The sequence below is a fragment of the Amblyomma maculatum genome, chromosome 1, assembly GCF_055883805.1.
Source record: "Amblyomma maculatum isolate TAMU_Amacu chromosome 1, ASM5588380v1, whole genome shotgun sequence".
NCBI lineage: Eukaryota > Metazoa > Arthropoda > Arachnida > Ixodida > Ixodidae > Amblyomma > Amblyomma maculatum.
In genome coordinates, this window is record NC_139344.1 from 155523125 (window position 1) to 155545755 (window position 22631).

Genomic DNA, 22631 nt, shown 5'->3' on the forward strand with positions numbered 1-22631 from the left:
AAATTTATTGTGCATAGTGTAATTTGTGTCAATAATCACTGACTTGTGTGCTCCAACATACAGCGTGATGGTGCCTTGTGCGGTGATGGTATGATGTTTGCTCTTTTTTTATTTTCTTGTCCTGCATAACTTTTAGCTGTTATTGCTCATTTTAAAAGCCTCTTGTCACTTATGCTTCTGTTGTTCAGAGTTAGATGGATTTGGAACAGTTTCTGGGCTCCGTCCCATGGCATACATTTCTCAGGCCTACAGTATAAACCGTGCTCCAATTTTTGAAAATGCTTAGGGTATGGTAATCCGTGTTTCTGAATGTGAGCTTGATGGAGTCAAAACGCAAAATGAGCACATGTGCTGTGCTATGTCAGCACGCATTAAAGAGCCCCAAGTCCTCTGAATTTATCCAAAGACATATACTATGGCATCTCTCATAGCCTATGTATCACTTTGAGACAGCAGTTTATTTGAATTATTGTTTGCTGCATTTATAATTTTTGGCTGTCCCAAAACAAAGTAACAAGCCTAAATGCTGTTCTCACCGTGGAGGCTACGTTTCAGTTGAGACAAAATGCAAAAGGTGCATATGTACTGTGTCATGTCAAAACACGTTAAAGATTTCTAGGTGGTCTAAATTAATCCGGATTCCTCTGCCACAATATCCCCCCTCATAGCCTACGTCATCCCGAGATGTTAGAATCCGCATACCATATATTCAGTGTCATTTTTTTACTATAAACAATGTTGCTACTAATTTTTTTGCATTAATTTTTGTAATTATGTACTAGTGTTCATTTTGTCTTGGGCTCTGCTTTAATTTGTGTGATACATCTCATGGGACCTTATGTTGCGATTGTGCTAACCTATTACTTATTTTTTATTGCCATCATTGAAACCTTGCTTTTGAAGTACAAGGAAATTTAAATCATATAGAGTACAGCATGAAGCTTCGACAACATCAACAGATGTCCTTGCTAGAGTTGAATGGATTAGACAGGGGGGCTGGGCATATTTATTTACATTTGCAGTAATTAGGCATGACTCCGTACTTAAGCATGGCTTGATGACATTTGTATTGGCTGCAGCCTCTCTGTCTTGTGGGTAGGTTGTTAATTTAGGTCTTCGTGGGCATGCTACTCTAGCAAGGCCAACCATTTTTAGTCAACATCCATGGCCAGAATAACTCAATTTAATTGTATGTGTCAGCAGCAGACATTGCCTTTTTTTTTATTTTGTTCATTTTTTATTGGTTGGCACTTGGTTTTTCTCTGAAATCTGCATTAGGCTGATAACCTGGTGAACGTCGTGGATCTAGACTCATCCTCTATAGTGCTCTCCCATCGACTGAGCCCTTTGAACACCCCTCCCATGGAGAAAGTTCCCTCCAGTCATCTGAGTCTTCAGGAAATTCTTATCATTGGGAATTGCTGTGACCAAGTGAGTGACCATGTAGTGTGCTGAGCCTGTGAAATCTTATGCCTGTGACTTGTTATCATGATTTTGTGAGTCTCTTGCTTGCTCATGTTTTTAGTTTTTTGTGGCACCCTAGTTTCTAGGTTTTAGTAACTAAAAAGGGCAAATTATGTTTGATTTTTGTGATATATGTAGAATGAAAGATAGGATGATCTGAGAGGCATGAATGCCATGTTGCCTGTTAGGAGAGTTATTTTTTGCATGGCTGGTATTTTGTGTTACAGAGCAATGGAAGAAATTGTGCCTTGGCAAGTAATGTGTTCCTAGCGTCTTGGGGGAAGAAAAGAAATAGTGTGTAGTCCATCATCTGTGTAGTGATGGAGGCATTTAGTAACTTAAACTATAGAATCTCCTCAGGAGATGCAGATATTTCTTGTGCTGAAATTTTTAAGTGCTCAGTGTATGTTCAGCCCTGGCAAGTTACTGTGGAGAGAAATGTTCTCGTGGACATTGGCTTCATTTTTTGTATATTGCTATTCTTCTACTTTGACCACTGTTAACAACAGGGGTCAAGTTACAGGTTATTGATGTGACAGTCTGTGAAGAATTGTTGGTTGTTGAGTTGTCCATCTAGCCAGATAAGTAATACAGCACAAACTTAGCGTGCATATTGTTGCCAATATAATGCTCAAATACATTTTTGCCACTCTTATTAGGCTTGATTGTTAATGTTTTCATTCCACCAGGGAAATATTAGAGGCATATGTATATGCCTTACACTTTCAGGATGGTTTTGCAGTGCTCACATTTTTCTAGCTATGCTGCGGTGAACAAAGTTTCTGCTTTTCTAAGACTACCGGACTAATGTGTATTTGTTTGTAAATGGCCCTGGCTGTGCGAGTTTGCTGGAAATGATAGTGGCATGTTCTAAGTGTAGAATGGTGGTGAGGTTCCTTTTTTTTTTTTTTTTTTTTTTTTAGCAAGAATACAAATGCCTTTAGTTGTGTGCTTGCATGAAGTGTTTTTGATAGGCTTTTAGCTGCAAAGAGCTGGAATAGGTCTTGTGTGAGCCAAATGCCTTATGTCCTATTTCTTCCTAGAGGCAACGCATGTGCTGGCTGCGAGGGCTGAGCCTTAGGCGGCTGCTGTTTGCGCTTGCCACAGTGTGTTCTGTTGGGTCTGTATGTTACCCTTTTGCGTAGTACCTGTCTGACAGTGCTTGCTTTAGCCCTCTCCTTGGAGGCAGTTCTTCGACCTAGTCCCTATGTGGTCTTGTCCATTGCCTCTCTCTCAATCACTCTCTCTCTTTCTCCATCTCTCTTTTATTTTCCTTAACTATTGTGCAGTACCACGTTTCCCTTACGGTCTCTGCTTACACCACTTGCAGGGATTCTATATCACTTTTGCATTTTATGTTTGTAAGTTACACAAAGGGAAGGTAGTGAGATGGGTTTGCTTCCTAGCATATGTGCAGCATGTGGTAAAACTTACTTGAAGTGTCATACATATCACTGTGTATGTATTGTGCAGGAGAATATTAAATAATCAGCAACGAAACTGTGCAAGAAAGGTGGTTTTGGTTTTAATGCCGAAATATGTAGGATTTAACTGTTGTCTCATATTTTCCAGATATAGCAATAGTGTCTTGTAGAGCGCATATCTTGTGCACCCATTTGCTGCTTGAGCATTGGTGTCTGCCTCATGACTGGCACAGCAACCGAGCACATCAGAAGATGAAAAAGAGAAAACACTGAGCTCTGCTGCACTCAGTGTTTTTGCTTGTGAGAAAATACAGCAATAGTGTGGGAAAAGCGCAGGAGGAAGGTGTGTCAGCGTCACGAGGAGGAAAGTGGAAGAAGAGGGTAAAGGGAGACAGCCAAGAGTAGCGTCATGTTCAGTCTGCGAGTCTGAGATGGCTGTTGCAAAAAGCACGGGCCATAGCAAGCATGTTTGTTGGTATTTTTTTGCAGTGACAAATCATTTTTTGTGGTTCTGACTGGAGCGAATTATTCCTCTGCAAAAATGCTCATTAAATATTTATTTGCCTTTCTCTAGTATTTTTTGGTTTGCATATATATATCTTGGAGAAATGCTGTACAGCTTGAAGTATTCTGTAAGGCTGAGACTAGCTAGAGCATTCATTGTGTGTGTTCTAGCACCATGAGCTTTCTCTCTCTTTGGAGTATTTTTGTGTTTCATTTGCTCTGAGAAAAGAAATGTTTACGGCTGTCCTCAATAGTCATGCAGTGTAGCTTTCTGTTCATTGTTTATTTGGTCAGAAAATATGTGGAGGGCCCTTTTCCTTTTTATTTGTGGGGAGAGGGGGGGGGGGGCTGTATTTATAATTTAACATACAGTACTTGTATGTTAATTGCAACTGTAGCTGTGACTGTAGTGTGGTAACAGATTTAAGTGCGGGAATGATGTTCTGGCTGGAAGAAGTGTTAGCACTCTACCTAAGGGGGCAAGTGGGGATCAGATTACGAAAATCACAAGGAAAGTTTAAGCATTTTGGCATCTACAGCTCTCATTCTGTATTATACTGAAATATTTCACCCAAAAATAAATTTAAGTGCTTCAGATATACACAGTATATAGACGATGCAATATATGTAGACATTGTGTGCTAGTTTAGAACTTTTAGGCCTGTTTTTTTTTTTTTTCGAAAGTTCATTGTGAGAATATCACCTTTCTTGTGGGAAGTATCGCACAGTAAATGGGTTCACTGATTTTAATGCCATATGCTTTGTTGCAATTACTGAAATGTGCTTTGGATTGGAACAGTTCCAGGTTTACCGTTTAGGTTCACATTTGTTTTGCTAACCAGTAATTTGACCATGGTGCATATTAAACATTAGAAGAAGGTGCCTACTGCACCATTAAAAAAAACGAGCGGGGAAATTAGAGAAGAAAATTGAAAGTGTCTTGCTTTAGGCTGCACTTCTTAGTAAATACTAAAATAATTTACAAACCCGTAGACCATTTTGTTCTCATGCTAGACTTTCTACGAGCAAGCACTATGTAAACAACATGTAAAAAATAATCGAGCGAGAACTACTTAAGATATTACTCTTAAACTATATATCTGATTGTTTGATGATGTTTCAAGTCAGTGTGCTAACTTTCATCGCTCTATGTCATAAAATGAGGAATCTCTGATTCCCTCATCCCCGTTAAAGGTTCAAGACCAATCTGACGACCCGAGTTTGCTTTTTAACCCTCACCTAATCTCGTAAACATGCCATAGAGCTATATCAATAAATCTTTTTCCATCATTCAATCAGTCAGTTATTATACTTTATGGTTTTGCCAAATGGTAATGAATGGGCTGAAAATATCTTTTTGATGCTGCCTACGCAGTGGTAACGCAATGAGTACACACTTTCCCCTGGCTCGGTGCTTTGTGCCTGCTTGGCAAAGGGACCATTGGTTCTACCTTTAGTAAAAAAAAAAAAAGTGTATCGTGTCATGGCGTTTTTTGGTCGAAGCTGCCCTTGTGCCATAAAAATTAATTGGCAGCTGATGATCACAGGGCGCATATTACACGCAGCTTGACCAAAACTTCCTTAGACCCTGCAGTTAGGTTGGCTTCACTTATAGGTCGGCTCCGCTTATAGGTCTAGTCTGCGGAGTAAGATAGACAGGAGTGCTGACTCCGCTTTTGAGAAGGGTGAAATTTTGCCACATCGGAGAAAGCTAGTTGGCGCATACGATAGATGGCGCTCTAATTTAACATCTACTAGGGAGCCTGCATGTTACGCCACGGCGCCCAGTTTAGGGTGGTGCCAGCCTTTGAAGGGGCACATGTCGGCTCCCGCTAAAGACCAGTGTTGCCAGTTGAGCTAGCCGTGCCATTTGGTCCCCAACTGAACCGGGGTGGCTGGGCTCTGCATGCAGGAGAGATTTGGCACTCGTGCGTTGCAGGGGCCCAACATGTTCACTGCTCACTGCATGAAATTTTAGTTGCGTACTGTGGTGAAAATATTAAGTGATAGCATATACAGCTTGTTCAGACAAAAAGCCGTTGGCACAGTAGTGGCAGTTGTGTGCTGGAAATAATCGGGGGCCGCGTGAAAAATCACATCATGATAATTTGTGGGTCTAGTGGTTGATGATTGATTGCTGGTCATAGGCGATGATGATTAAGAAATTTAAATTAATTGACAAATTAAAGAAATGAAAAATAAAAACTACAAAAAGGGGTTCAAAGGTCAAAATGCTCACAATGTAAAGCCATGCTTGATGATGCTAATTAAGAAAATTTAGAGTTTAATTGGTGAATTAATCAATTGGAATAATTGAAAAAATGAAAAATGGAAAATAGTGTCCAAGGGAATGCTTAGAATGTAAAGCCAATGCTTGATGGTATTAGATAAGAAAATTAAGAGAATATAATTGATTAATTATTAATAGAAATAACTAAAGATAAAAAAAGGGGTTCAAAAGTTTCAAAATGCTCAGAATGAAAAACCAATGCTGATTCTCATTAATAAATTTAGAGCGTAAGTGATCAATTAATTGAAATAATTGGAAAAATGAAAACTTGGACAAAGAGGGAATTGAGTCGTACTGAATCGTGATTCGCAGTCATAATGCAATGTAGCATGACTAATCATTTCTCAGAGTAGCATACTGTAATGAGTAGAGTCTAAACATTGTGTAATCATGATTCATAAGCATGACTCATGACTGGTATTTTTGTTAGCCGCAATTAGCTGATTAAGGTTATAGACAAATACCAGCAATGAGTGCTGCAGTCACACTCGATATAAGCTATCCCGTGATATGACTTAATGTAACCTAAAGTTTAAATGTTAATCACAATTAACTAATTAACATTTATTAACTAACACTCACAATTAGTGTACCTAAATCTTGCTCGACATAAGCTGTCCTGTGATATATGACGATGTTGTAGACTAATATTCATGTGTTAATGAATTAACTAATCAGCTGCTATTACTAAGACCCGTAATTAGTGTACTGGAATTGTACTCGACATAAGCCATCCCATGGTATTACTTGATTTTGTAGACTAAAGTTCAAAGTTAATAACTAATCAACAACTATTAATGAAGACCGGCAATTAGTGTATTGCAATAGTACTAAATATAAGCTATCCCGTGATATGACTTCACATTGTAACTTACAGTTCAATCGTTAATCACAGTTAACTAATCAACAGCAATTAGCAGAGACTGGCAATTAGTGTATTGCAGTTGTACTAGAGTATCCTGTGATATATGACGATGTTGTAGCCTTAAGTTGAAATGTTAATCACGGTTAATTAATGGCTTTAACAGACTGCCAATTAGTGTATCACAATCATACTGGATATTGGTTATCCAATGATATATGACTTAATGGCATAGCCTGAAGTTCAATTTTTAATCACAGTTGTAATTAATGGCAATTAATTAAGACGACATAAACTTTCCATTAATATAAGAATTCTGGTATTGTACCTAAAATAAAACACAGCTGCACAGTTACTGCCGACACTGTACATATTCTGTACATGACGCTTATCAGCCGAGTAATGCTACACATTAAAACAATGCGTCGGCGAATGACATTTCCTGCTAAGAAATGTCATTTTGGTTTAATTACAGAACTGTGATCCTCCCAAAAAAAGCACATAAGGTTCCTAATCGGCTAATGTGGCCAAAGTCTCCTTTTACCTCAGCCTGGTTCTACATATACAAAGCTTGCCACTCGTAAGCTGGGGACCAATACGTCAGCCCACCAAGCCTGACAGCTGTTTTTGGCCAAAATAAGCAACCTTGGCATGAAATGTCACCACCCTAAGCTGGGTGCCACGGCGCAACATATAGGCTCCCTAACATCGATGCTATTGCCGTCACCGCGCCGCCGCGTCTGTCGTCTGCTTCTTATCAGTGTGCTTTCATGTCGCCTACGTCCATGATGGCGCGTTTGTCATCTGAATCGTTGAGCTGCACTGGCATGTGGTGTGTTGCCTGTGTCACTGCTTGCATATATCCCCCACAGTTGCATTTGTAGTTTATTTCATATAGATTACCCGCCGCCCCCGCTGGCTCCTTCCTATATGTGCAGGTCCCCACGCAGACGCGTTTCACATCACTGTGTTTTCTTTTGCATTGCCGTCTTGCGAGTATTATGCACGGTATTGTGATCGGAAATATGGTACAGTTGTTTTTTTCCTTTGCGATATCGTGACTCACATCCATTGATAAAACAGTTCCTCATCGTGGTACCCTGACTCATAGCTAACGACAAAATACATCATCTACTTCATGCTTTTGTACCATTAGCATTGAAATAACAATACACAGTATGTGCCTCTCATCCGCCTGCCACGCCACGCGCCGCACCGTCTGCATACCGGTGGCCTCGTTGAGTAGCTTGTCGGCTGCATGCCCCTTTTGATTTATTTTCACGAGCACACGCAGATGACAAAAAAGAAGTCTGCTCTTCCCCTGTGACCGCAACACTCGCACGGTCGCCCGGATCGAGCCCAGGGGCATTTCGTTTCGCAACAGTGTCGAGAGGTGTTACGCCGATTTGACCCTTTCTGCAAGGAGGACAGGGAGAGGAGGAAAGTGTGCCCAAAGCCGCGTCAGCAAGGAAAGGAGAGCGGCAGGAGAGAGTACAGTGTGAAGCTAAGTGCCGGACGTAGGCTAAGCGTTTACGTAGCAAAATCGGCCTGTGCCGAATGCATTGCAGCACGCCAGAGTTGGCACTCCTCTCTTATCTTACTCTGTGGTCTAGTCACACCAAATTTCAGATAATTATTTTTTGAAAAAAAAAAAAAACAAAAAAAAAAGCATCTGCTTATGTGCAGCAGTGTACAGCAGTTTACCTAGGCTATTTGATGGGTGTTGTAGGCTTGAGAGCACAGTTCAGGATGTAGTGGGAGAGAAAGCTAAAAATATGATGGATTGAGGATACAGAATCATTGTGCTGAACATGTGGGCCTGCTGGGAAGTTGGGATAGCTAAACAAGCCCAACGACCGTGATAAATCCCACCACATGAGCCAAGTCTGCATTCAGATTGACAGTGGCGCTACACTGCTTCTTTATGTGCTGCAAGTGCATTTAAGTAGTTTCAAGAATGTTACCTGTGCAGTATTACAGCAATTTTATCTAATGAGCACCTGTACAATGGTTGCCTGCATTTGAAATGAAACCTAGGTGAGAATGACAGTTTCTTCTGATTTCTTCAGCTGCTTTGCTTTGCACGCAGTGTTGGGAAAGTCAAAGAATGGCTCCAGAATTGTAAGATCAAAGAAGACAGCTGGGCTAGTTGGTGCATTTAATTAAGTGGCTGTAACATAGCACCTAGCGTGTAACAGACAAGGGACAGTGACATAAGGCAACTGACGGTGCCGTTGGTTGCCTTCTGTTACTGTCCTTTGTCTGTTGCATGTTAGTTGCTATGTTGCAGTCACTTAATTAGAATCGTAAGATCCTTTGCTACCCTTCTTCACTGCAACGTAACAATGGTCACTAACGGCCCCTTAATGTTTTGAGGTTGCTTGACTGTACAGACTCTGAACAGCAAGTGACGACCAGCGCCCAGTTTCAGCAAATAGGAGGAATTGCATGGATGCAAATGAGGGAAACGTTGGAATAAGAACGGTGGGACGCTATCCCAAAATAAAAGTAAATGACCAGCTGACATGTCAAGCAGCATCCCAAATGGAACGATTGACCAATGCATTCGCTGACCATAGCTGTGAGATGGCTTTAAGGAAAGTTGAAAAAGCTGAGTTTAAGAAAGTGAAATCGAAATTATGTGCAGTGTTATTTCTAAAATGGGAGACTTCTGATCGTTGTGCCAGCCATAGCACATAGGGAGTGTGTGGGCACCACTGTTCCATGCAGTTCAGTCAGGTTCAAGGAGGTCTATTTTGGTGATCGCTGCGTACACGGGTTGCACCTCCATTTGGAAATAACCAAAGTGAGCCTTTGCACGCCTAAAATAGAAAGCATCGATTCCATAGACTTACATCAGTGTCGGCCGGGGCTACTCTCCTAGTTTAAGTTTCCTGAATTAAAAAAGAAAAATGTTGTTTGAACTGACAAATTTTACTGTATATGCACAGCTAGCTACAAACCTCTAATTACAGGCAAGTAACTAACTGTTACAGTGTAGTTAACCATCTCTCAAATTAACACAGTTAATCTGTTTTCTGAGGTCCATTGCACACACGCAAGAAGGCTATAATTAAATATTTTTCCAAATGTCCTGGAGGGTAACTCCTTAAGCCTCCACAATTTATTGGCGACATGTGCAAATACCAGGAGGTCACAAATGTTGTGTGCCACTGTTTGAGTAAATCAGGTAGATTACATTTACTCTGAATAAAATATGGTCATTGGGGTGCACAGGTATATAGTCACATGCTACATTCGTTTCAATGTTATGGCTCTGTGAAACTCGTTTCATTAGCTCGGAGAGTAGGGCACTTGACTACTGATCCCAAAGATGCAGGTTCAATCCCTGCTATGGGATTGGACCTGCATTGAACACAAGTCACCTGCGTACTGTACGATAATAGTGCACATTACTACACTCCAGATGGCCAAATACCAAGCTTGGCCTTTATGAATTGGCAATTTACGACTGCTGTGTTGAAAGTGAAAGCAAAATAGCCCCCTTGGCCAAACATAACACAAAATTCAATGCTGCTGGTGCATTACCAGGACAGGAGGAGGCTGGCAGGCGGAAATGCCTCTTGGAAGGCTTTGGTGCCTATGGTTATGCTGTGTGATCATTGTAAAGCCTCAGAGGATCACATAGCTCCACTGTTATCAATGTCTTTTGTTTGTGAAGTTCCTTTTTAAATTCTTTTGGCTTTTGCTTGCCTCCATCTCCTCCCTATTCAGCCTAATACTGTTGAGCCTTGGCCCTGTTTTATTTATTTATTTATTTTTTTTTTTGCATAATAGCACCAATACCAAACAAGCAGAAACAAGAAGACTAAAACAGACAGAGGAGCTCTACTTGTTTTGTTGGCTTGTTCTTGTTGTGTCCTTGGTGTCTGTTCCTAAAGGTAGTGCAGACTGACTAGCCCAACAGCAAAATGACACTGTGTTCTCACACTACATCATCTTTGCTAAAGCAGCAGCAAATCAATATGTAGAACCACCAGGGCCCGGGCAGGGGGCTTTTTGTTTTTCCTTCTCCTTCATTGTTTTGCATAATCTCCTCCAATGTTGCAGCTGCACATCAGACTTTGTTCTGCACTCCTCTTAAAATTAGGCCAGACCAACTAGCCCAACAGCAAAATGATACACTTCAGTGTCTTCATGCTACATCATCCTGCGAAAGCAGCAGCAGCAGAACAGCGTGTGCAATGGCCAAACACTGAGCAGGGTTTTTTTACTTTGTGATTTCATTTATTTTCCTCCAATGATGCAGCCACACACTAGGCTTTTTTTGACACTCCTCGTCATTGGTGCCCTCCCTCTTGACATGCATTCCTGACTTTCTCTACTCCTCCTTTTCTCACCACTGTGTCCTCTGGCGCATATGTCACTTTCACAGTTTCACACTTGCTTTAACACTTAAAAAAAAATGCACCGTTTCCTTCCTCACTCCACTCTCTTCCTGTGTACAAATTCCTTCTTACCACACCACAGTTTTGGAAGTTGATGCATTAATGCTTGTCAGTGTGAAAGAAATGAACATTACATGGAAAAGCACATGCTCCAAGACTTGAGCTCTCCTTATCATCGTATCTATTTGAGTGCATTTATGTGGTGCACCGCAGTGAAGAGCACAGTTTGCGATAAAAGCGGAGCAATAACTTATTAATTCAAACTTTTAAGGGACCAGGAATTTTTGTTGGATTGTCAGAAGTGCATCTCAATATGATTCATGACTAAATGTGATTGTCTTCATGGATATCTATGCTCAGATATAGAATTTTAGGATCATTTCTCTATGCAAATGTAGCTAAGAACACTAGCATGACATATAATACACATGAAAAGCACTGATATGTTTACTCTACCAGCAATTTTACATTTTGTTGGGTGGATAAAGAATGGTATCAGAAATGGACTAGGTTCTGAATAGAATGAAACCACATTAACCAGTGGTTCAAAGGACTGGAAAAAACATCTGAATAAATGAAGGGCTAGAGGAATCTTCAAAGGAACCATTTTTTTATAATACTAAATAATAAAAAAAATTGCAAAGGTTTAATGTGGCTCAACCTAGTATAACTTGCAAAAGCAGTTTTGTCATAGTTTATCTTGGTAGATGGTTGATGTAGATGACGTCACCGTCTTCTCGCCCACTGTTGTTCACACCGCTTGATGCAGCATATCTCTGCCTTTGACAACTGTCATGAAGCACAACCTCGCTATCCATCTTAAAGCAGACTGAATTCACCCAGCTAGCGGTCAGGATCTAGAGCACTGTTTCTTTTGTTTTTTTAGGTGCTGTCATGAAATGTTCATTTTGTTGTCTTGAATCTTCTGTGGCACGGACTAGCAGCTGTTTCTCACTCTGACAGTGTTCGGAATTGCACTTGTGCCGTGTGCTGCTTATTCTCTGTTGTGTTGATAAAAATAACAGGGGAAGACCTGGTGGATCTCATTTGACTAACTTCACACATCCCTGGGTGGCCACGTTGTTTTTTGTTATAATTTTTGAGAGGGAGAGAGAAAGAAGTTGATTGAGAGGGAGAGAAATCAGAAGAGTGCTGCAGAAGGGTAACACGCGGCTTCTCTCCTGGTGTTGATGCCAAGATGGCGGACCCTCCCCAGGTGAAGTTCAGTGAGCTGACACTGGACATGTTCCGGATGCTGCAAACATTGGAGCGGGAGCCACAAGAAGACACCACACAGCTGTACGATGCTTCACCTGCTCCGGGAAGGGTGCCTTTTGTACGTGGGTTCAAACCTCATCTTTTCTTAACTATCTGTCACTCGGTGGTGAATATGCTGCATGAAAAAAAAAAAAAAGTTTTCTTATTTTATGGAAATTTAAGGCCATATCATCCGTTAGACATAGCAGAGATGATTTTTCAATTGAGAGTGATGGCTTGTGAAATTACAATTTGGGCATAGTGGATATGCAGCAAAAGAGAAAAGTAAGAAAATACAGCTTATGAATTGCAAGAACAGGTTTTGTTACCATATTAGTGATCAATATACAACATACCACAAGAGAAGAGTTTATAAGGTGCTCTGAAGGCATGACACAGCTGTTGCAAATTAAAGAAAAAAAAAATGGTGTTACAGAAAATCATGGTCAGTGGCTATCTCACATGACCAGGAGCTTTCTTACCGCACTTGACCAAAAGATTATTAGTTAACATGAAAACATTTTATCAAGATGGGATAGATAAAATAATGTGGGCACTGGGAAAAAAAACTTTTTTTTCAAAAGGCACCTTTGTCTAAAAGTTGGTCGTGTTCTTAATAACATGCTCATGACATTGCCAGGGTTTAAATTTGCTTCTGTGTCTAGGTACAGACAGATACTGCAACCAAAGAGTTGATGGAAGTTTTATATTCACCACATACTTGAACATACAGCTGTATCATTGCATTCGCCTTTGAGATGGCAAGAAATTGTAGACACAGGACAGAACATGGCTGATTACAGAGGAAGGCCTCGTGGATTTTGTATAAATGGCTTGGTGACTGTGGGTGGGCATGTTGCTTTGTGCCAGTTTTAAGTCACAGCCATTCATGTACAGTTGATCTTGGTTATACCGAACTTAAAGGGGTTCATTAGTTTGATGTATCGATAATTTGATTTATAGAATGTGCTATGCCAATAGATGAGCTTTCCTGTAGCCCATGAGTGGGAATACGGTGCACCCACGATAGTGGCATGCTCCTTGCATCGACATGCTGTAAGGCAAGCACACCACTCGCCATGGGAACTGCTACCTGCGAAACATGTTGCACACACCCTGGCGATGGACGTGTGAACCCTTTGAATCAAGCAGCAGCGGTGCACGGCAGCTAGCCGTGAATAGTAATGCATTTTGTACTTGCTTTTGCCCTATTTTTTATCGCCAATCAGATAACTTTTGTTTGTCTATTTGTTTGTACACGCTCAAAGTCCACTTTTCATCCACTGTCCCAGACCCCCCTACTTTAGCTAAATCAGCCTCATTGCATTGGATTCTAGTGCAGAGCCCTTAGCAGAAAATTATGAAAATTATCAAGTGTTGAGCTATTTCCTTCTCCTCTCCAGGTGCACCACATAACGTGTATTTTTTTGTGCATGACTCAGTATGTCTCAGTGTACAGTACTTCCATCCTAGTCTCGAACAACAGTGAGCTGCCCCTTGAATTATAGATTTTTTGGGGGCAGAGGGAGAGGGGGTTGTGGCAGGCTTTTCCCTGCTTGAATATTCTGTACATTTCCATTGCTGATTTCGTCTGCCTTTCTGTTTTTCACAGACCCTTCTTTGTTTCTTTAGCCTTTTTCTAAAGCCAGCATAGATCGCTTGACCAATGCACACTTTGAGGCCGGACTGTTAGCACAATGACTGCGCATGTTGGGTACCGACCCCGTCCAAAAGGATGATGCACTTAGTGCACCCTCACGTGCCTCTCCATGAGCCAGGTTGGAGTGTTGGATCTCGCGCTGCTTGCATCTCACGCCACAGTGCATAAAGGCTATTGGCGTTTGCATCAAAGCTATGGTGGAGGGTGCTTTGGGAAAATCCACCTGATCATAAGAAGTCTACTTTTGTTACACTATAAATGCAATAGTATCTCAAATAACTAAGGTACTGTTGATTTCTGCATCGCCTTCAGCAATGAAGGAGGCTATGCGCGAGCTGCCGCAAACCTTCAGTCAGCTTGCTTCACCGCACAGCTGGTGCACCGAGCATCAGCTTCCTCGCATGACAACAGTGTCGCATTGAAAACAAGTAAGCCAGACTGAATGCCCCTTTCAAGTGGACTTGGTGTTCGACTCCTCATACGGTTTCGCAGCATTAGCTCTGCCAGCAGGTGCTGACGGACGCTTAGCCAACCCGGCTCCACGTGTGAAAAGTTATTATGGGAAAGTCATTAGGAAGAAGTGCCCTTTGTGGAGGCATGGCGTGCAGTTCTGTGTATCAAATGTTCCGCTAAATGGGAGTTTGGTTAATGTGAGCAACTCTGCTATACAGACAGTGATAATTTTACTGTTGAAACAGGCTTACCTCGCGAAGCTTGTTGTAATGCTAAGTTTGCCACATTCAATTATCACTGTCATTTTCGTCTTCTGAGGGTTTATCGCCAGTGTCCAAATGGTGGTTATGATAGCACTATCGATGTTGCGATTGTATGATGCGTACAAAAATATTTATATAATTGCTGCTTGTTCACTCGCTGTTATTCTGGCTTCGAGGCAAGCTAACAGAAGAGTTGGAGGGAATTAAACTGATGAAGCAGTGGTTGTATTGTATTTTTGTATGCTTCACACAATTTCAACCATAGCCATTGTTTAGCTGCAGAAACCAGTTCTGAAACTGTGAGGAAGAGGGAATTCATTCATTCAGTATTTATTTATCGTGTGTAGACAAATTTCACATAGCAAGCCATTTTCACTGTCTTGCTCACCAAAAATAGCAAATTACAGCCAATCTTGCTTAGTTGGCCATATGTGAAGTATGTGTACTAGGATGTTGCATTTCACTCCGCTTTCAGTTTGAGGCTTATTGTTTCAAGGTCAGGCTTCAGCCAATTATTGGGGAAATCGGTGATTGGGGACTTCGGGGGTAGTGCACCATAAAAATTTGGGACTCCTTAACTTAGCTGAGGGGGGCAATGCAATAGTGGTATGTTCTGGATCCATTGCACATAGATGGAAGTCATGACATGCAATAAATGCACATCATAAGAGGACAGTTAAACATGTGATGGTGTATAGTGCTCTTATGCAGTGGCTAGCGTAGCTAATCTGTTTGTGCCATTTCTGAATCAAAACTCGGTTGCTGCCATATTTATTTTACTACTTTCAAGGTCAGAGGGATTGCACAAGCTGATTGACGGACATACAATGGCTTTTCGGCTGAGTGGAAGCCTTGGTGATAGTGCGCTAAAAGAAATGCAAATTATGTGTGTTCCACTTTTTTAAATGCTTCAAAACTCTGTGTACACTTGGTGATACGTGTAGTAGTCCAAAGCTTGGAGACTTTCAAGTTAAAATGAATACTTGAATGTCAGTTTGGCAGGTATTGAGGAAATGATAAACTCCCCTGGCATTAGTGTCAAGGAAATAAACAATATAGTCCTGAGTGGATTGGTCCTGTCTGCAAAGTGACTGTTCAAGTAAAATGTCATGTCTAGCTCAAAGTAGGAATTATTGGACTTGCATGGCCACTTGCCATTTTTCATAATGTTTGCATGGCTGTGCGATAGAACTGTGCTGTAGAACTTGCGATAGAAGTGCAAGTTTGACCTTATTAGAAAAAAAAAAGTATTTTTTAGCAGTATGCATGAGTGATAAGGGAAAAAAACTGAGTGCATAAAAATGTAATTTGTTTGACTAGCCTGCTTGCTTCAGCTCTTTGGAAAAAGTGCTACTCTAGAAAGAGGACTGCTTCTGCATCATTTAAGCAAAATGTTAGTGTACAAAAGGCCGGATGGTTTTTGGCTACAGTTGACTGCTCTAAAAAGAGGACTGCTTCTGCAGCATTTAAGCAAACTCTTAGTGTACAAAAGGCTGGATGGTTTTTGGCTACAGTTGATAGCTATATAGAACTAAAGTTATGCAAGGTCTGGCAGGCTGACTCCAGATGTGACTCTCTCATGTGGAAGGGGAGACCTGAGTTGGCAGCTAGAGCCAAACGTTACGTCAGTCAAACTTACGTTCATTCGGTGCGCAGCCATGCCAACTGCCAGTGGCATGCTCATGAGCGCTCACAATGCTCTGGTGAATGGGCCTTTAACACTATCACTTTCAAAGATCGAAAAGAACAAATTGACATACAGTCCTACCTGGGTATAGTGAAATGTTGCTTGTATCGAACTGCCTGAATATCACCTTTTAAATCCCATACAAAAGTGTAGCAATGTTCGCGTTTATCAAACTCGCGCCTACAGAACATTCAATATATTGAACTGTATGCTGGTGGGCAGCAAGAAAGGGGAGACCTGAGTTGGCAGCTAGAGCCAAACATTATGTCAGTCAAACTTACGTCCATTCGGTGCGCAGCCATGCCAACTGCCAGTGGCATGCTCATGAGCGCTCACAGTGCTCTGGTGAACGGGCATCTCTAGTGTGGTTACATTGTATTCATGCTTCTGAGTTACAGAGGAGCTCTTTGTTGGCACATTTTATACATGGGTGTGTTCAGGTAAAAATGATAATCGAGGTCCCAGGACCATTTTTTGTTTTCAATGAAATTTTTATATTGGTGGGAAAATGTCTCTATATATAAAGGAATGAACCTTAGTCATGCAGGATACGGCATAATTTTCTTTGAAAAATATTGTATATCACTAGAGGTGGAAAACTCCGTTTTTGCCTTTTCAATCAGTTGCAAGCTTGGATACCTGCTGCTTCCGCACTAAGATCTTGCCATCTATTATTTTTTACTCACTATATATTTGCAACTTTTACTTTTACAAAAACTATTATAAACCCGTTTTGTTATTGCAGCTCATTTAGTAAACATTGCAAACTTTGCTTCAGGAGCTGTGCACTGCAAAAATGATTTTTTCTACCTTTCACACTGGCATGAGGCCTTAAGTTCTTTGCACTAAACTTTTTTTCTTTGTTATGCAGGTTACATTCTTAATTTCACACAAAATTTGGAGCTCTATATTGCTAGGTGTGTGCTCAACAAGGCATCAAAATTGCCTGTAATTTGAAAACAGCAAAAAAAAAGGGGCAAATTTGGTTAAAGTTTAAAAATTAGGACACTTTGGCAAAAGCTTGAGTGCTGCATTCTGCTACGCGACTGTTGCGCATGTAGCGATGAATGCTGCTATGAGTAAAGCGAGCAACTATTCTTTCACAATCTGCGAGTGCATTTATTCAGTGAATTTATGCACTGATAAGTTATTAATCAAATAACCATTAATTAGTATTTAGTAATTAATTAGTCATTATGAATTATTAATTAATGGCTAGCAAGATATTAAATAATTAGTACATAGTAATTAATTAACACTTAGTAGTTGCTCCTTGGACTGCCAGAAGATCAAATCAGTCAATATTGTCGACCATAAACCCTGACTGCTCATTGGAGGGTCAAATTCTAAAGTTAAAGCTCGGCTACTTTGGTCATCTGATGAGGAGAGAGGAGTCGCTGGAGATAGATTTGATGTTGGGAAAGGTTGAGGGTCGCCGGAGAAAGGGTAGGCAGCGAACGCGATGGTTAGATGGCATCCTCAAGGCACTGCAGATGAAGTTGTGTGATGTTAGGAAGATAGTGAGAGACCGGAAAGCGTGGCGTGACATGGTCCATAAGGTCACAAAGAGTCGGACACGACTGAACGACTGAACTGACTGAACTGAGTTGCTCATTGATTGGCATATGGCACGCATTTGCGCATACTGTGGTGGTGCTCTGTGATTGGTCGAGACCTCTATGACATCATCCCGTCTCGACTAATCATAGCCGCCGCAAAAGCGTGACACTTTTGCTGACAACAACAATGAGGCAGTAAAGGCTTTCGCCTTAAAAAAAAACATCATTTTCGATCTTTATTAAAATGCCTCTCAAGAATCTTTAGCACGTCAGAAATACTGCAGACTAAAATATTTTTACATTATATGTTTAAAATTATAAAAACAAATATAAAACCTAGCGCTTGTTCTGAAAATTGCCAATATATTCAGCCCTACATTCTGGCAGGACTCAATAAAGTATTGCCACTGAGACTTTTTGTCTATATTATCCAGGCCTCATTCATTATTTCTGAAAAAATTCGAAGCTCTAGAGCTGTCGTTTCTTTCTCCATATTATTTTTAAATTGGCCAAAATTCAAAAATGTCAAAAAGGACAACTTTGATTCGAATTTAAAAAGCCACTCTTACTTCGATTTTTATCGAAATTAACTAAAAACAATCCTAAGTACTTTATAAATATTAGGCAATAAATTCAAAAGAAAACATTTGACAGAAGTCTGTCTGGTTGGGGAATTTAATTTTAAGGTAAAGGTCAATTACTCCAACCAAGTTCTTTAACAGAAAATCCGAAACGTCAAAACGTCATGATTTTCTGTTAAAGAACTAGGTTGGAGTCATTGACATTTACCTTAAAATTAAAATTAGGCACTAAATGCATTGTGTTGTGCAAAAGTATACAAATAGATATAAAGCTGAACACTTTTTTTATTTTATTTTAGAGGGCTTCCCCTTAAAGGTATACAGAATAAAAAAATTGCCGCCGAGATTTCCAGTGCAGATGGTAGCTATGGCATTAGGAGTGACCAAAGCAATCCACTTTATGAACAGAAGTAAGTGAAAGTAAGTATATTAATGAATATTTCTCAAATCGTCGCACCTAGCGGGCTCCTGTGAAAGCTCTGACAAAACCGGATATCACGTCACAACTACCCCTTTTGCGGCCAGTCGCACCTGTTCATTTTTTCTTTCCCCCGTATCACGCACAAAGCGCAGGGACGAATGTGCCTTTTTTTTTGCTGCTCGTGTTCTTATGCACAATTCATCATTCCCTCTCAGTGCGCAAACAATTGTCCGCAATACGTGCCCTCCGTATGTGTCCCCCTTGACCTCCCTTGTGTGCAGCATTCCACACTTCGCAGCATTGTGCACAGTGCGAAGCGAGGAAACCGACACTGCGTGTAGCCGGTCAACCAACTTCAGGTGCGGGGGCGGCGGGATCGCGGGGCTATGGCGTTGCTGAGAGTAGTTGGGACATCATACTCGCTGGCTCACAGTCGGGAGCGCATTGCCTCTAACCTGGTGGCCGCCCAGAAAACGTCGAAAATACAGCGATCCGCTCAAAACTAACCCGAATTATGTGTCTGTACTAGTGTAATCATGTCTTAAGAATGCAATTGTGGTGCTCTCTCAATATTCTTGGATATTTGTTCAGTATACCTTTAAGGAGTAAGCGTCAAACTTTGGACTTAGTATTTGCTGAATTTAGTTACATTTTATTTTATGCAATATCCGAAGCCATATCAATGCTTATAAAGTCATTTTCTGCTTGCTGACAGGGTTGATGGTAGCCTAAAATGGAATGAATTCTTTTTCTTTTTTACAATTTCATGGGAGAATGCAAGAGACGTTCAAACTTTTTCTCTATTCTGTAATCTCTTTCATTGCGGGGCGCAGTGCTATTCCATCCAGTTCTTAATAGTATTATTTTATTTCCTGGTTATCACAAAAATTAACAATACTACATTTTTGAAGACAATTTTTTTAATGTGCATTTAATTGCAATAATAAGCAAAACACTTGGCAGCATGATAATTTTGCTAGAATTGAATATTGTTTTATAGAAGCAGTATGGGGGAAAGAGTAGAGATGACGAGTATTTTTGTCCACAGAGTTATCTAGCCCAGAAAAAAAGGCGAGCCAGCACGGAGCGAACCCACCGCCCACCTAACCTGCAAAGCATAACCTGCAGTTTAGGTGGAGGGCAGGTTCGCTCCATGCTGGCTCACGTTTTCTCTGAGCTAGATAGCTCTATCTACAAGAACACTCGTCATCGCGGCTGATTCATGCTGCTGCTATAAAGAAATATAAAATACAACCAAACTATAATGCTGTAAAGTTCTTTGCTTATGATTGTACTTTTATACTAAAAATTGATTGTTTTTTGTAACTATCGCTTACGTTCTCTCATGAAATAGCCAGAAATAGCGAATTTATTCCATTTTAAGCTATCTTCAACCCTGCCAACTAGCATAAAAAGACTTTAAAACCATTGCGAAGGCTTTGGATATTGCATAAGATAAAATGCAACTGAAATTCAGCAAATAAGTTCTGACACCTACTCCTTAGAGGAAGTCGTAAGCACTTCTATAGATTAAAAACATGACTTCAGTCTTATAGTTATTTTTATATTTTAATATACATAATGCAATACATTTAGTGCATCATATATATTTACGAAATTTCGATAAAAATGAATTTGGGGTAGTCCTTTAAATTGAAATCAAGTTGTCCATTCTTTGATATTTTAGAATTTTGGCCAATTTCAAAGTAATTAGAGAAACAACGAACAAATCTAGACCTTCCAATTTTTCCAGGTATAAAGAACAAGGCTTGGATAATATAGACAAAAAGTTCCAGTGCTGACGTTTTATTGTGTTATGTCAGAATATAGGGCTGAATAATGGCAATTTTCAGGACAAGCGCTCAGTTTAATATATATTTTTGTAATTTTAAGCACTATAATGCAGCACTTTTCTATTCCGTAATATTTCCGAGGTGCTGAGGATTCTTGCGAGGATTTTTAATAAACATCGAAGATGGTGATGTTCTTTTTTTGAGCTGGATTCAAAGTTGCCTCTTTTTTGCAGATTTCAAATTTGGGGTGATTTTGATGAGTTTTGGAGAACACACCTAGCAATCCAGAGCTCCATATTTTGTGTGAAATAAGGGATATAACCCACATAATAAAAAGAAAAGGCTTTAGTGCAAACAATTTAAGGTATCATGCCAGAATGTAAGGTTGAAAATTAACATTTTTGAAGCGCACAACTCCTAAAGCAAAGTTTGCGATTGTTACTAAATCAATTGCAATAACAAAACTGGTTTATAGTAGTTTTTGTAAAAGTAAAAACTGCGTAGATTTAGTGAATAAAAAATAATCGATGGCAAGATCTTAGTGCGGAAGCAGCAGGTATCTAAACTTGCAACTGTTTGAAAAGGCAAAAACGGAGTTTTCTACCTCTAGTGATTTACTATATTTATCTGAGAAAACTATGCCGTACCTTGCACAACTAAGGCTCATTCCTTTGCGTCGAGACATTTGCCCACGAAATATAAAAATTTAATTGAAAACAAAAAATGCTCATGGAACCTTGATTACCACTGTTATCTGAACACAACCATATTGAATTATATATATATATATATATATATATATATATATATATATATATATATATATATTGAACTATTTCGGTATCACCTTTAAGTTCAATATATCTAGGTTCGACTGTACATAGAGAGTCAATAGCTTATACACAGTAGGCAAGCATTTTTAGTACATTTGTGAACTGTGCACATTTAATTAAGTGTGCAAGATTTCTTCGAGCTGCGCTTGGTGTTTCTTTTGTTTTCATTCTTGAAATGCAAGTGCCGTTATGAAAATGTGAGCTAAGGGATGAGTACTCATCACCCAGAGTCTTTTCCAAAAACTGCTGGTTACACAGTATCAATTTATGCACTCTGTTTATTCTTCTTTTTTTCTTCAATGATAATGACTTTTAAGAGTGCATACATTTGAAATGTGTTATATACGCTTTGCTTTGTGATAACAAAACCTTGTTCTTTCTTAAACGGGGAGACACGGCAGTTGCGTTGAAATTGCGAAAAATGGCCAGTGGCCGCACAAATGTGGGGCCCCAGCCAGAAAGTAGTGGCAAGTAGTGCCTTTTTTTGAATAATAGTAAAGCAAGAAAATATTAGTAAGGATTTAAGATTGTCATTGGCACTTATCAACAAATTAGAATCTGTACAGAAGCCATGCATTTTGTTTGCAGTAGAATTGGCATGAATTGCTCAGTCTACTTTTTTTCCCCAACTAGGTCTCACTACTCTGCTGCACGTCGTCATCTTGAATGCCTCAAATTCATGCACACTTTATTTAGTCAGTTCATCTTTCTTTTTTTTTTCATTCGATATTGATGCCATATTTTCCAATCCTTCATCTACACCATATCTTAAAGATTGCACCCTTTTTTATCCTGCACTAATGTCTTTAGGTGAACTTTCTTTCCTCATGCCATTGAAGTTTGGAATTCCTTGCCAGGCAATTTTATTGTGCCCCACTCCTGCAATAGCCTTGCTGAGGCTGCGGTATGTACAGACAAAGAAAGAAGTAAATAAAGTTTTGTGCAGGGAGATAGAACCTGTTAGCCATACATATGGGTGCTGCTTTGTTGTCGGCTTTTTATTTTTATCTGTAATGAGATTTTCATTGTTTTAATTATGATTGGGGCACTGTGGTTTTATTATTTTTTTTATTGTTTTTTTTTTTGGGGGGGGGGGGTACAGTCAAACCTTGCTATAACAGACATGGATATAGCGAATTATCAGATAAAACGAACTGGTCAGAGTTTGGTT

The 22631-nt window shown here is 40.0% G+C and overlaps 1 protein-coding gene across 5 annotated transcripts in view; it reads left to right on the plus strand.

The window, feature by feature from the left end:
* The window catches only part of LOC146204696 (protein SCAI), an 85572-nt gene that overhangs the window by 3911 nt on the left and 59030 nt on the right, over window positions 1–22631 (plus strand). For 2 of the 5 annotated variants that reach the window (XM_084589407.1, XM_084589409.1), the window contains exons 6-7: window positions 1279–1431; window positions 12152–12289. In XM_084589407.1, the coding sequence (XP_084445533.1) occupies window positions 1279–1431; window positions 12152–12289 (291 nt within the window). The remainder of the gene's footprint in view (window positions 1–1278; window positions 1432–12151; window positions 12290–22631) is intronic. The other 3 variants (XM_084589408.1, XM_084589411.1, XM_084589410.1) reach the window with 2 other exon arrangements.